Here is a 15,203-nt window from a genome sequence, read left to right on the forward strand (position 1 = left end):
TCTTCTGGATGTTGAATTTGTCTACTATGTACAGGGTGGAAGACGGTGGCCCCATTTTATGACACTGCCTCTAATAAATGTGAAAAAATAATTGATGATTATGGTTATAATAATTGCGGTTCTAAATGTTATGCAGGAAGTAAATGGGATGATAATGTGTATGAAAGTAGGATATTAGAATATCCTAGAAAAGGTGGCTTGGGCAGCACAGTAAGAGGACCGTGTTGTTTTCATTGGCCTTTGTTCAGGTATGTCACATGAACTCAGAGCATCCTGCTCTGGAGACCTCATTCTTGGGAAGGTCTTCAGATTTGTGTGAGCCTTCACGGACCAGAAAACGGAGGGTTAACTGCTGTCTCCACTGCACACTTGCTTCCCTCATGCAAATTATAACCCAAGGCCTCATAGTTCTCATGAGAAAATAGGCTCAGTTCCATCTTTTTTCTGATACACTTCAAAAGGGTTTTATGAGAGCTATTGATCTATTTTGCATACACTAGAGAAAACTTCCCTGTTGTGGGGTTCTCTGAAAGTCGTGTTCTCTTGTATGTGCTATCACATAGCACATGTACACTGACCAGAATTGCTGCAGCTCCTGGAGGAGCCCTGCAGGAAACAGGGCTCTTGCTCACACTTCTCAGTGTTTGTGCACTAAGTGCCCTCCTCACATTCTGAAACATGTTAGACTCAAAGCAATTGTTATATAAAACCAGAAGAAATGAAAAGGCTCTCTTGCTTTCCCATCTTTTTTTTTCCTGCTGGGAATGAAATCCATAGCCTTGGGCATGCTAAACAGAATGCTTTACCACTTGCTTCGGATTTCTTTTATATATCTCCCAATTTTGTGTGTATATGTTGTGTGTTTATTTTCAACCTAAAACAAGTGGGGTCTATGTGCTTTTCAATTTTGATCATTGCACCAATATTTGAAAATAGAGAAAACATGTGAAAATAACCACAAATAATAATGCCAGAGAATCAACAAACATAAAGACTCTACTGGCACTGAGAAGAAAAAAAGCCTCATGGTAAAGCTTTGTCTGTGGGCATAGCAACATAATGGTGTATTTTCCTTCATAATTATACAATGTAGGGTATATGTACTATATGTGCAAGATGTTAAACAAACTCAGAGCATTATATCCTGTTAGTATACCAAGATGCAGAAAAGTTAGTGTATATTGAAAGCTTGTTTATCATTTCCCATTTGTAGTTCCTATGGAAGATCCACTTAGGGAGATGGCTGAGTATATGGATTCCAGTCGAGATGAAGTCTGGGAGAAAACTTCCTGCAACAAACAAGTTACATTCTTGGTGTACCGAGAAGGAGATCAATTGAATTTCTTTCGTGTAGTAGATAGGGGAGATGGCACTTTAACACCATTATCTGAATCGTTAAGGTAAAGAGGTTTTCATTTTCATGCCTCTCTTAGAAAAGGAGAATATCATATGATATGTTTCATAAATGTTTATGATTATCTTGTGTTGTCAAAATAATCTTAACGTACTAATAAGACTGATTAAATTTCATACATTTCTTTCCATTCTTTCCCTGATTTATAATAATGAAATTATCCCTCATATGATTAATATTTAGAATAATTTCTAAAGTTTCTTTATGTAGTGGAATTTTTTTTCCAGTTGGTCATGGGGCTTGAACTCTGGGTCTGGGCGCTGTCCCTCAGCTCTTCAGCTCAAGGCTAGCACTCTACCACTAGAGCCACAGTGCCACTTCCAGCTTTTTTTCTGCTTATGTGGTACTGAGGAATCGAACCCAGGGCCTCATGCATGCAAGGCATTCATGGGCCACCTTCCCATCCCATAGTAGAATTTTTCATAACAAGGATTTCTCTTACTTTTTTGAAACTCTGAAGATTCTTTTAGGTTATAGAGTCATGAAAATAGTGTTACTATATTATTGAGACATAGTAGAAAAGGTTAAACCTAAAGTTGGTCTCTTTTTTTCCAAATTTAACTCTCTTGCTTTAAAGATGAACAAATCTCTATGGTTCTTTGTAAAAGAGAATCTGTAACATTCCAAAACTGGGCGGGGTGGAGAGGGGGTATCCTACAGATATTTAGCTAGGCAATAGAAAAGTGAGGGAATTGGACAAAGTAAGCCTTAAGTTTCTGTGCATCCCGACTTACAAATAAGTCTTTATCTCTTCACTTTAAGTCATTAAATATTTACTGACCTTTTATAGCCAGTTACAAAGCTCCTGGTGCTACAAAGGCTCCATTTTCATGCAGCATGAATCTTTTAATAGTATTGGTTATTGTTATAAAAAGATAGCATGATCCCAGGGAGGGGAGATAAAAAAGAAACACGAGTTAGCTGCTGGTTGCTCATGCCTGTAATTGTAGCTACTCAGGAGGCTGAGATCTTGGGCAGTAAAGTCTGTGAGACTCTTATCTCAAACTAACTATTCAGAAAATTTCAGAAGTAGAGCTGTGGCTCACGTGGTAGAATACTAGCTTCAAGAAAAAAAAAAACTCAAGGACAGTGCCCAGGCCCTGAGTTCAAGCCCCAGGATCAGGAAGGAAGGAGAAAGAGAAGGGGGGGGTGGGGGAGAGAGAGAGGGAGGGAGGGAGAGAGAGAAAGAAGAAAGAAAGAAAGAAAGGAAGGAAGGAAGGAAGGAAGGAAGGAAGGAAGGAAGGAAGGAAGGAAGGAAGGAAGGAAGGAAGGAAAGAAAGAAAGAAAGAAGAAAAGAAAGAATGAGAGAGGCAGGCGGGGAGGGAAGGGGAGAGAGGGAGGGAGGGAGGGAAGGAGAGAGAAAGAAAATAAAGAGATAAGAAGAAGGAAGGAAGGAAGGAAAGAAGGATGGAAGGAAGGATTATAGTAAACCTATAACTACTGGCAGAGTGCATCTTGGCATGCATGAAGCCACAGCTTCAAGCCTCAGCACCAAAACATGCTTGTTAGGATTTAAATCTGAGACAACCCCCAAGGCTCATCATGTGCTTGGAGTCTGCTTATCAGCTGATGGGTTTGGGGGAGTAACTGGATAGTGAGGGTTCAGACAAATCAATGGATTAGTTCCTTGATGTGTTATTAGGGCATGGGGCCTTGTTTGGGAGTTGGGTCACTGTGTGGTGCCCTGGAGAAGTACACCTTGTCCCCTGGCCCCTGCCTGTCCCTCAGTTAACTGCTACCATGAAGTGAGCAGATTGGCTCTCCCCTGCGCCCCCATTGTGATGCTCTGTCTCACCACAGCCACGCAACTGCAGGCCAAAGCCTCTAAAGGCTTAAGCCCAAATAAATTTTCCCTCTTTTTAAGTAGTTTCTCTCAGGTATATGTCCCACCATGATACCAAAATGATCAGGGATAAAGCTCTGTGATAAGTGAAGTTTACTGCTGGCTTGGTAGTACATGGCAGATTAGAATACTCACTGGGTGTGTACTGTGGAGAGGGACAGGGTGGTGCATTAAAGGTACGGAACCAGAAGTAATGGCAGTGAACTTTATTTGTTAGAATAAACTGGAGAGGAGCCGCTCTACAAAGTTAGTGATTGAGAATGTGTTCAGTTCTCAGTGAGCAGAGACTTGGAGAGGCATGAAGCAGAGTGAGAGGAAGGGCCTCAGCACTGAGCATGTGAAGAGCAGGCCCAGGAGCCAGAGCTAACAAAAGAGATCCACACTGGGCAGAAGGGCAGTCTGAATGTCATTTCTTTTGTTTTTTTTATATAGAAATTCCACATTTGAAATAAAAAATGCAATTTTGCCTAAGTATTACTTATTTTCCTTAAAATGAGGATTTCTAGTTACATCCATTTTCTTGCAAGTAAATTCTTTCTTTATGGCCAAATAATAACTCATTGTGTGTGTGTGTGTGTGTGTGTGTGTGTGTGTGTGTGTGTGTGTGTGTGTGTGTGTATGCACGCATAATATATATGCTTTATCCATTCAGCAGTTTAAGGGAACTCATTCTATTGCTTGGCTATCGTGAATAGAGCTACAGTGTACACACACACATACGTGCACACACACACACACACACACACACACACACACACGTTTCAGGTGTCTCTATTGTATGCTCACATTTCTTTGTATATATGTCCAGGATCATAGTGCATGGCCGGATCATGTGTGGCAGGATCATATAGTAGTTCCATACTGAGTTATTTAAGGAGTTCCACAGTGGTTCATTGCACTAATTTACATTCCCACACACAGTATATAATGGGTACTTTCCATACATATGACTCACTCCCTACCAATATTTATTTTCTTGAAGATAGTCATTTTGATTTGGGTGAGATAGTGTATGTGTGTGTGTGTGTGTGTGTGTGTGTGAGTGTGTATGTGTGTGTGGTGAGTACTAGGACTTGAACTGAGGACCTCGGCGCTGTAATTGAGCTTTTTTTGCTCAAGGATAGTGCTCTACCATTTGAACCACAGCTCTACTTTTGACTTTTTGGTACTTAATTAGAGATAAGAGAGTTGCTGACTTTCCTGCCTGGGCTAGCTTCAAAGCAAGAGCTTCAGACTCAGGCTCCTGATTAACTAGGATTACAGATGTGAGCCACTAGTGCCCCGCAAGGATAAAATAGAATCTTAATTTTTTTTCTTATTTCTGTTTTGCCAATATTGGAGCTTGAACTCAGACCCTCAGGCTTTCACTTGGTTTTCTTGCTCACACAGCTAGTGTTCTACCGCTGAACCATATCTCTAGTCTGGCATCTTGCCTGGTTAATTGGAGACAGAGTTTCATAGACTTTCTACCTGGTCTGACTTCAAACCATGATCCTCCAGGTCTCAGCCTCCTAAATAGCTAGGATTATAAGAGTAAACCACCAGCATCCAGCTCAATGTAATTTTGATTTGCATTTAATTTATGAGAGAGAATGATGGACATTTCTTTGTATATTTGTTAGCCATTTGAACTTTGGCTGAGAACTGTTCATTCGCCTATTTGTTGACAGAATTGTTTTTAGTTCATTTTTTTTGAGTTCTTTATATGTTCTGTATACTAATCCCTTGTCAGATTTTTATTTTTTGAAGGTTTTAGCAAAGATTTATTTCAATAATAACAGGGTTAATGTAGTGAGAAATAGAAAAAGAGAAACATTTCCTTCTTTTTGTGTAAGAAATGGGAATTAAGGACTCCTTAGATTTTTAACTTGATGCAATCTCATATGTCAATTCTTGCTCTTATTTCCTGAGCTATTGGAATCCTATTCATAAGGTCCTTATCTAGGCCTATATCTTCATGTGTTTTTCTTGTTTTCTATGTAGTAGTTTCAAAGTTTCAGGTATTACCTTAAGTCTAATCATCTACTTTGAATTTATTTTTGTGCAGAGTGAGAAATACATGTCTAATTTTAGTCATTTTCACACAGATATTTAGATTTTCCTGGCACCATTTGTTGAAGAGGCTGTCTTAAAATGTGTTTTGGGTACCTTTGGTAAATATTAGACAACTGTAGTTGTGTGGGCTTATTTGTGAGTCTTCTAATTCCATTCATTTCAGTGTATCTTTTTGTTCCAGTAACATGCTTGGGGTTTTTGTTATTATAGCTTTGTGACATAATTTGAGATCAGGTGTTGTTAAACCTCCAGAATTATTCTTTTTATTCAGGATCTTTTTTTTTGGGTCTGGCTATTTAGGGGCTTTTATGCTTTCTTGTGATTTTAAGATTGGTTTTTCTACTTCTGTGAAGAATAACTCAAATTTTGGTAGGAATTACATTGAGTATATAGATTGCTTTTGGGAGCATAACTTTTCCCAGTATTCTGCCAATCCATGAATGGGGAAAGCTGTTCATCTTCTAGTATCTTCATCGTTTTCTTTTTGTTTTTTTCTCTCAATACTAGGATTTGAAATGAAGGCCTAACATTTGCTTGGCTTGTTTACTTGACTGATTCTCTGCCAGCTGCGCATGATTTCAGCTTGCCATTTTTCTGTCATTTTGGAGATGGAGTCTCATAAACTTCTCTACCCAGGCTGGCTTTGAACTGTGATCTTCTGGTTCTCACCCTCCTGAATAGATAGAATTACAGGCATGAGCCACTGGAATCCTTCATCATCTTCATTTTCTTTCTTAATTGTTTTCATAGTATTCATGCTAGAGGTCTTTTACCTCTAAATCTTGTTGGTATTTAGTTTACTTGTTGGTATTTAGTTTTGAATTTTCATTATTTTGTGAATGGGATTAGGTTTCTCTCCGTGTATTTGGCCTTGATTTATAGAACACTACTTATTTCTAAGAGGATTTTGATGGATTCTTTAGGGTCTTTTAGTGATGTCATCTTCAAATAGGAAAACGTTGATTTCTTCCTTTCTTGTGTGTATCCTTATTATTTTTTTCACTTGCATTATTGATCTGGCTAATAATTCAAACATATTGAATGAGAATAGAAAGAATGGACAACTTTGTCTTGTTCCTCACTTCAGAGAAAATTCTTTTTTTTTTCCAGTTAGTATGCTGTTGGCTATAGGTTTGTCATACATAATCATTATTATGTTGACATGCATTTCTTTCTATTCCTAGCTTGTTCAGGGCTTTCATCTTGAAGGGATGTTGACTTTTTTCCCAAAGTCTTTCTACATCTTTTAAGATTATCATAGGATTTTTTTGTCCTTTATTCTGTTTATATGTTGTATATTTACTGACTTGCATATGTTGAACCGTTCTTGCATTCCTGGAATGAAACCAGCTTGATCATGATGTGCGATCTTTTAATGTATTGTATTATGTTTGCAAGTATTTGATTTGAGAATTCTGTGTTAATCAAGGAAATTGGTCTTTTTTGTTACACACTTACCAGGGTTTAATGTCAGGGTAATACTGACTTCTTCCTTTCTTTCTGGGGTAACTACAGAAGCATTGATGTTTGTTGTTCTTTTAAGGTCTGGTAGAATTTAGCAGTGAATTCATCTGATCTTTGGCTTTTCATATATAATGAAGTCTCACTGTTATTATGGATCTGTTAGTGATATCCATTTGTTTCAATTGTGGTAGGTCATATGTGTCTGGAAATTTACGTCTTCTAGATTTTCCAGGATATTGGAATGTACAAACATTTCCTAATGATCCTTTTCATTTCCTGGGTGTTTGTAATATCCACTCTGTCATCTGATGTAATTTTGTTAATTTGAGTCTCTTCATTTGTTTTGGTTTGATTGGTCAATTTTGGTTATCTTTTTGAAGCTCTAACCCTTTGCTTCATTTATTCTGTGTATCATTCTTTAGGTCTCCATTTCATTCATTTCTGCCATGATCTCTGAATTCTAGACTGCAGGGATGTAACTGAAGTAGTCAGTCCCTCTTCTTAAGTTTTCAGATCCTGCCTGGCAGTTAGCCACCTTGTAGAAGGAAAGAGGCTGGGAAAATTGAGCTCTCCCTTGGTCCTCCTGCCTGAGTTTCCTACACCTTCTCTGCAGGTCTACATCAAAACCTCCTATCTCCATGATCTGTCTAGTGGCTGTCTCTCATTGAGACACTGTAGCATAATATCTCAAGTCTCCAGGAGCCACAGTAGTTCTTTTTTTTTTTTTTTTTTTTTTGTTTGTTTGTGGGTCCGGTCGTGGGGCCTGAACTCTGGGCCTGGGCACTGTCCCTCAGCTCTTCAGCTCAAGGCTAGCACTCTACCACTTGAGCCACAGCACCACTTCCAGCTTTTTTCTTTTTGCTTATGTGGTGCTGAGAAATCGAACCCAGGGCCTCAGGCATGCAAGGCAAGCACTCTACCACTGAGCCAACTTCCCAGCCCAGTAGTTCTTTTTTTACATGTCCCCAGACAATAGACCTGGTCAAGAAGGCATTGACGTAGGACTCTGAGATGAAGAGCAACAGCATATGCTTCTTCTTCAATGCAAACCTGCCTTTCAGTAGTCTGTAATGACAAATAACTGCACTGAGGTTAAGGCTTTTCCATAATTTGGGGCTTATTCTGCAGCTAAGTCTGTCACCAGGGCCACCTGGCTTACCTTCCCTGCCAGCTCCAACCAGGGTTGGAGCTATAGGCTGTTTTCTACATTTCACTGTTACCCTTCTATGTGTGTGTGTGTGTGTGTGTGTGTGTGTGTGTGTGTGTGTGTGTGTGTGTGTGTGTAAAATTTGTTTTGTTCTTGTAGCACTAGGGTTTTAACTCAGGGCCTCACACTTGCTTGACTTGCTGGCTTAATTGGTGCTCTTATCACTTGAGCCACACCTCCAGTCCAGCTTTTTGCTGGTTATTTTGGAGATGGAGTCTCACAGGCTTTTTTGTCAAAGCTGGTTACAATCTTTGATCCTTCAGATGTCAGCCTCCTGAAGAGGGATTACAGGTGTAATTTTTTAAAATACTCTTTAGCTTCTGTGATTCCTGTGTCCTTTTTTTCTTGATCCTTTGAAGTATAGTTTCTTTTACTCTGACTCTTCTCATTCATAGAGTCCACTGGAGGCTGTTTCTAGCCTCATCTGTGGCACTTCCACAAGAATTCTCCCCTCTTTATATTTATATTTTTCTAACTCTTTATGTTATTTTCCCCTATCATCCCAATTGTTGGTATTGTGGAAGTTGTAGTTTTTACTTTATGTACGTATCCTTTTTTTGCTTTGGTAGTTATTTTTGTCCCTTTTTCTATAAAGTGTTGGGAAATGAGTCTGACACGTTCTTTGGTATATATGCTTTGCCAAAGATTTATCTTCTCAATCTTGTTAAAAGATACAACTGACCCTGCAGGGACCTGGCCTCAACTAATGACAGCTGGGTATGGGCACTGCTCCATAAAAGGGCCTCAGTGCATGTTGCACTGAGGATTAGCACACCTATTCTCTTCGGACTGCACGTTGCTGAGAAGACTAGATGGGTAACCACAGAGGACATATTTCATATGCTCCACTCACTACAACACAACTTCCTGAACTACCAGAAGGACACCACTATCGTGAGACTTACAGAGAAAAAGAGACTCAGTGTATTGAGATAGATAGATAGATAGATAGATAGATAGATAGATAGATAGGGTGTGTGTGTGTGTGTGTGTGTGTAGGCGCGCATGTGCATGCATGTGTGCGGGCGCACATCAGCCCTAAGGCTTGAACTCCAGACCTTGGTGCTGTCCCTGAGGCTGCTTTTTTGCTGAAGGCTATACTGGCATATATTTAAAAAAAATATTCCCCAGAAGTGGTGCTGTGGCTCAAGTGGTAGGGTACTCCTTGAGCTGAAGAGCTCAGGGACAGTGCCTAGGCCCAGAATTCAAGCACCATGACTGACAAAATAAATAAATAAATAAATAAAATAAATTTTTAAAATTTCCCAACAAGCCTATGGATTGCAATTCTGTTATTATAGCAATCTAAATATGAGTTTTTTGTTTTAGTATGTTGAGAATATACTGTAACTTTACACATAGCAATACACATTGTGTTCAAAATGTTCCCAAATTATATTCATGTCACTGTCATTTGCAGTTTGTCCAACTGAATATACAATGATGAGAGCCATATCCAGTCTGTCACAGACACTCAGCTCTGTCACTGTGGTATAAAAATACCCAAATATAAGGTTTGAACATAGCCACTGTGGCTATATTCCAAGAGAATTTTGTTTGTGAACAAATTTGAATTTTATATAAATTTCATGTTAAACAATACTATTACTTAAATTTCTTTTCTTTTCTTTTTTTTTTTTTGGTCCGGTCATGGGGCCTGAACTTTGGGCCTGGGCACTGTCCCTCAGCTCTTCAGCTCAAGGCTAGCGCTCTACCACTTGAGCCACAGAGCCACTTCCGGCTTTTTTCTTTTTGCTTATATGGTGCTGAGGAATCAAACCCAGGGCTTTGAGCATGCAAGGTGAGCGCTCTACCACTGAGCCACCTTCCCAGCCCCTACTTAAATTTCTTAAGCTATTCAAAATGTGAAAACTAAGCTGGGTGCTAGTGGCTCACGCCTGTAATCCTAGCTACTCAGGAGGCTGAGATCTGAGGATCAGTTCAAAGTTACCCCCGGCAGGAAAGTCCATGAGACTCTTATGTCAAATAAACCACCAGAAAACCAGAAGTGGCGCTGTGGCACAAGTGGTAGAACACTTGCCTTGAGCTGAAGAGGGACAGTGCCCAGGCCCAGAGTTCAAGCCCCATGAATGACCAAAAAAAAAAAAAAAAAGTGAGAACTATTCTTAACTCACAGGTCTCCTGTTAACAGGCCAGATATCACCCATATACATGACTCCCAATTTAAGAAGAAACAGGAAGAATTTGATTCATTTTATATAACATGTAGCATCAGCCACATTTTTAGTGAATAATGCTACATTATTGTTTAAGAAAGATGAAGAGAGATGATAAGGCTTAAATGATAATGTGTCTGCAAAAATCAAGTGAAGTCTTAGGTGTGGGATGAGTAATAGTCATGTTGAAATAAATATCACATTTGTTCATCTCTTATTCTTTTTGAGGGGAGGGGCTTGAACTCAGGTTCTAGGCACTGTTCCTGAGCTTTTCTGTTTACAACTATCTCTTGCCACTTGAGCCACAGCTCTACTTCCTGCTTTCTTATCTAGGCTGGCTTTGAACCATGATCCCTAGATCTCAGCCTCCTGAGTAGGTAGGATTACAAGTGTGAGCCACCTGAGCCAAGTGGCCATCTCATTTTCTTAAGTTATATTATAAATTAAGACACTTAAATATTTTTGGATGAAGTTTATAAATTACTGTTATCTCAGTCTAGTTACTTTTTTTTTTTTTTTGCCAGTTCTGGGGCTTGAGCTCAGGGCCTGGGTATTGTCTCTGAACTTCTTTTGCTCAAGGCTAGCTACAGTGTCACTTCTGGCTTTTTCTCCGTATGTGGTAACTGAGGGATCAAACCCAGGGTTTCATGCATGCTAGCGAGCACTCTCTCACTAAGCCACATTCCCCACCCTCTAATTACATTTTTTACATATAGAAAAATGTTGAGGTTCTAACTGGTCTCAAGAAAATATGTTCTTCTTTGAAAAATGAGGTGAATTAAAAAAGTGATTTTTATATCATAAAATGCATCCAGTAAAATATTTATCATGATTGTTCTTTTTAACACACATCTTCCTTGAGAGAATAGGGTTTTTTAATGACAGTAATATTGAGTCAGAAACATCTTAAGGGGGCTGGGAAGGCGGCTCAGTGGTAGAGCGCTTGCCTTGCATGCCTGAGGCCCTGGGTTCGATTCCTCAGCACCACATAAGAAAAAAGAAAAAAGCCGGAAATGGCGCTGTGGCTCAAGTGGTAGAGCGCTAGCCTTGAGCTGAAGAGCTGAGGGACAGTGCCCAGGCCCAGAGTTCAGGCCCCACGACCAGACCTTCTCCCCCCCCCCCCCCAAAAAAAGAAACATCTTAAGAATATTCAGTAAAAGTAAGGTTAAAATGCAACAGTGTACAGAGAAGTAAGGGTAAAATATTGCCAAGTAACTAAGAATAGAGTGCACTTGAATCATCTCTTTCAGGCCTGGGTGCTGTCCCTCAGCTTTTTCACTCCAGGCTGACACTCTACTTGAGCCCTAAGTCCACTTCTGGCTTTCTCTCTCTCTCCTCTCTCTCCTCTCTCTCTCTCTCTCTCTCTCTCTCTCTCTCTCTCTCTCTCTCTCTCTCTCTCTCTCTCTCCCTCCCCCTCCCTCCCTCCCTCCCTCCCTCCCTCCCTCCCCCCTGGTCCTGGGGCTTTGGTGCTGACCCTGAGCTTCTTTTGCTCAAGGTGAACACTCTACCACTTGAGTCATAGCACCACTCCTGCTTTTTTGAATAGTTTATTGATAAGAGTCTCAGGGTTTCCTGCCTGGGCTGGCTTCAAACTGCAATCCTCAAATCTCAACCTCCTGAGGTAGCTAAGATTAATGTATGAACCACCGGCACCTGGCTTCACTTCTAGCTTTTTGGTGGTTAATTGGTGATAAGAGACTTACACACATTGATCCTTGATCCTCAGATTTCAGCCCCCCTCAGTAGGTAGAATTACAGCGTGAGCTGCCAGGGGTTGGCCCTTTCACCATTTAAGATGTACGACTAGGAGTCTGGGGGAAAGGCTAAAATTGTAGAGCCTGCCTAACAAATGTGAGTGCAAGGTACTAAATTCAAAACCTAGTACCACTAAATGATAATGTTTAGAAATGAGCTATCCGCTATTTGCTCTACTTTTTTATGTTGCTAGTATGTACTTTACAAACATTAGAATATGCCCTGTTAAGGCCATCCTAAATTGATCCCAATTTTTACAACTATATAAAACAGGAAATGTTAACCCTCACACTTTGGCTACCTAGCTCAATTATATTTAAATGTTTACGTAAATAAAAGTTAGAATTGGTAAAGAACATATATTCTTGTTCTGCTCTATTTTAAGTTTTAATCATTCTCATAATGTGTTGTGTGTTTGTGTATGTGTATATACAAACCCTTACCATTATAATTTTTCATTATTGAAAATGTCCTGAAACTTCAGTATATTTGTATTTGGTTCATCAAGGCTTTTTTGGATATGCACCAAGAAATATGCAAAGTATAAAAACAGGATGATGAGGAAAGCTGGCTGTGTGCTTTCAACTCACTTACTTGTGGGGGAAGGTAGTGAGGGACAGAATGTGAGGAGTAAAATGTGGAAAGTGTGATCAGGGAAGAGGGGGCCCCAGATATTTATTTCTCTAAAGTATGAGTAGATAGTCATTAAAATATTAAAATCGGTTTAATAATGGGTGTCATGGGCTTTAGTGCTATGATTTGTGATGTTGTAGGTGATTACATTCCCAAACATACCTAGAAAGTCTTTTTCCCAGGGCTTGAACTCAGGGCCTAAGTTCTGTCTCTGAGTCTTTGTGCTCAAGGGTAGCACTGTGCCACTTGAGCCACAGCACCACTTCTAGCTTTTTCTGAGTAGTTTATTAGAGATAAGGGTCTCACAGACTTTCCTGCCCAGGGTGGCCTTGAACAGTGATCCTCAGATAGCAGTCTCTTGAGTAGCTAGGATTAGAAGCATGAGCCACCAGCACCCACGTACCTAAAGATTTTTGTTACCCCTTTTTTTGAACATTCTTTTTTGTTCTGTTAAGAACAGAAGATGTTCTGATAATACCTAAGCGAGTTTGTTGTTGTTGTTGTTTGTTTGTTTGTTTGTTTTTTGTTAGAGCCCCTTCAGGATATACAATTTTTTTATTTTATTTTTTTCGGTCGTGGGGCTTGAACTCTGGACCTGAGCGCTGTCCCTCAGCTCTTAGCTCAAGGTGAGTGCTCTACCGCTTGAGCCACAGCACCACTTCCGGTTTTTCTGGTGGTTAATTGGAGATAAGAGTCTCACGGAGTTTCCTGCTTGGGCTGGCTTTGAACCACAATCCTCAGATCTCAGCCTCCTGAGTAGCTGGGATTACAGGCATGAGCCACTAGCACCCACCTTTCCCCCTCCCATTTTTTTTCTTCTGTGCCATGCTTTTTCATTCTAGTTTGTGGAAATCTGATCACCCAGTGATGTTGACTGTACATTTATGAGTCTTGGCTGATAATCTTGGCTGACATCTTGTGAAAATGAAGTTTGCCTCTCTAAGAATGTGGCATCATGGGTGCTCCAGTGACACCAATTTCTAGGATGAACTGGATTCAGAGGAGCTCAGCTGTACTAGATTTCCAGTCATGATGTGGTATTTATCCCTATTTAATTTTTCTCAAGTATAGATGTTTGAAATGTATTTCACTTATATTGACAGAATGGGTGTAGTGTTTTATCCTTAACAGCATCTATAGTTGCGATGACACATAAAAATTTTTGAATCAAGTGCTCAATTATTTCCTTTGCAGTGGTGGTTCTGTGTATAACTTGTATACAGATGAGGATGAAGAAGCTGAGCCTTCTCCTTCAGGGCAACAGATCATTGAAAATTCAATCACCATGAACAAGATGAAGCTGCTGAAGGCGAAGATGGAGAACATGAACCTCAGCAAGAAGGTGACACTGTTGGCATTTGGTCAGGGTTTCTCTAGCTTACCCAGAAGAACTTACGGCAGGGAAGTATTCAGAGGTACAAGGGTGTCTCATTTCATGTTATCAGTCAAGACTCATTATTGATATAAAGAGGATCCTTTGGGCTTTGGTGGGCAGCAGCACATCTGAAAGAATTACATAGCATTTTTAAGTAGTTCAGTTTTTTCTTTGTGCTGGTGGTATCGCCTGCTCTCAGGGTCTTGTGCTGGCCTTACCTTTTCACTCAAGGCTGGCACTCTACTGAGAGGTGAGGCACAGGCCCACTGCTAATCTTTGGGTGGTTAGTTGGAGATGAATCTCTTGGATTGTTTTCTAGGCTGGCTTTGAACCGGAATCCTCAGATCTCAGCCTCCTGAGCAGTTAGGATTACAGGAGTAAGCTAGAGCTAAGAAAGATAAAAAAAAAAAAAAGTAACTTATGCTGGTAATAGTAATTTTTAAATGCTATTTTCATATTTAATGTGGAGAATAGCAGTTTAGCTTTAGTAGACATTGATAGTTTATCTAAAGTCACTTCAAAGTGATTAAACCAATTTGTACTCTTTCCTGCATTGAATGAGATTGAGATTTCAGACTTTCCACAGTCTTACCCTCTAATTGACACAGTTCTCCTTTTTAAGTTTTTACCATTGTGATTGGTATGCAGTCATTTTTCTTTTGGGTTTTTGTTTTTTCTGGATATAAGTCCTTTGTTTCAAACATACATGTATGAGTATGTATATATACATGTGTATATACATATGTATACATGTGTATATATACATATATGTGCATACAAATATATAACCAGTCTATTTCTTTCATTCTGTTAGTGGCTTACTCCCTTTCCTCTGTAATAAAAGTCACAAATATTTAATGTATCACTTAATGAATTCTAATTACCTACACTTGTTTAGACATAATACAAGTTTAGAAGGTTCTTTTATAATCTTTCCCAATCAATAACTACTTTTCCCTCCTTCTAGAAGTAACTACCATTTTAACATCTGTTACCATAAGTAAGTTGCCTATTTGGGAACTTAAATAAGTATTATTACAAAGAAAATACTCCTCATTTTGGTCTGGTAAATTTTTGTTCAGCATAATTTTTAAAAATTCATCTATGGCCAGGTGTCAGTGGCTCACACATGGATCCTAGCTACTTAAGAGGCTGAGATCTGAAGACTGCAGTACAATCCAGCCTGAGCAGGAAAGTCCATGAGACCCTTATCTCCAATTAACTACAAAAAAGCCAGAAGTGGAGTTGTGGCTCAAGTGATAGATCACTAGTCTTATGGA

At 39.6% G+C, this 15,203-nt stretch overlaps 1 protein-coding gene across 6 annotated transcripts in view; it reads left to right on the forward strand.

Annotated features, from left to right (window-relative positions):
• Nucleotides 1-15,203, forward strand: part of Zfand4 (zinc finger AN1-type containing 4) — a 46,996-nt gene that overhangs the window by 19,255 nt on the left and 12,538 nt on the right. For all 6 annotated transcript variants that reach the window (XM_042696547.1, XM_042696548.1, XM_042696552.1 and 3 more), the window contains 2 exons: nucleotides 1,214-1,400; nucleotides 13,743-13,890. In XM_042696547.1, coding sequence (XP_042552481.1) covers nucleotides 1,214-1,400; nucleotides 13,743-13,890 — 335 coding nt within the window. The remainder of the gene's footprint in view (nucleotides 1-1,213; nucleotides 1,401-13,742; nucleotides 13,891-15,203) is intronic.

Source organism: Dipodomys spectabilis, unplaced genomic scaffold (assembly GCF_019054845.1).
Source record: "Dipodomys spectabilis isolate Male_0828 unplaced genomic scaffold, ASM1905484v1 ptg000207l, whole genome shotgun sequence".
Classification (NCBI taxonomy): domain Eukaryota; kingdom Metazoa; phylum Chordata; class Mammalia; order Rodentia; family Heteromyidae; genus Dipodomys; species Dipodomys spectabilis.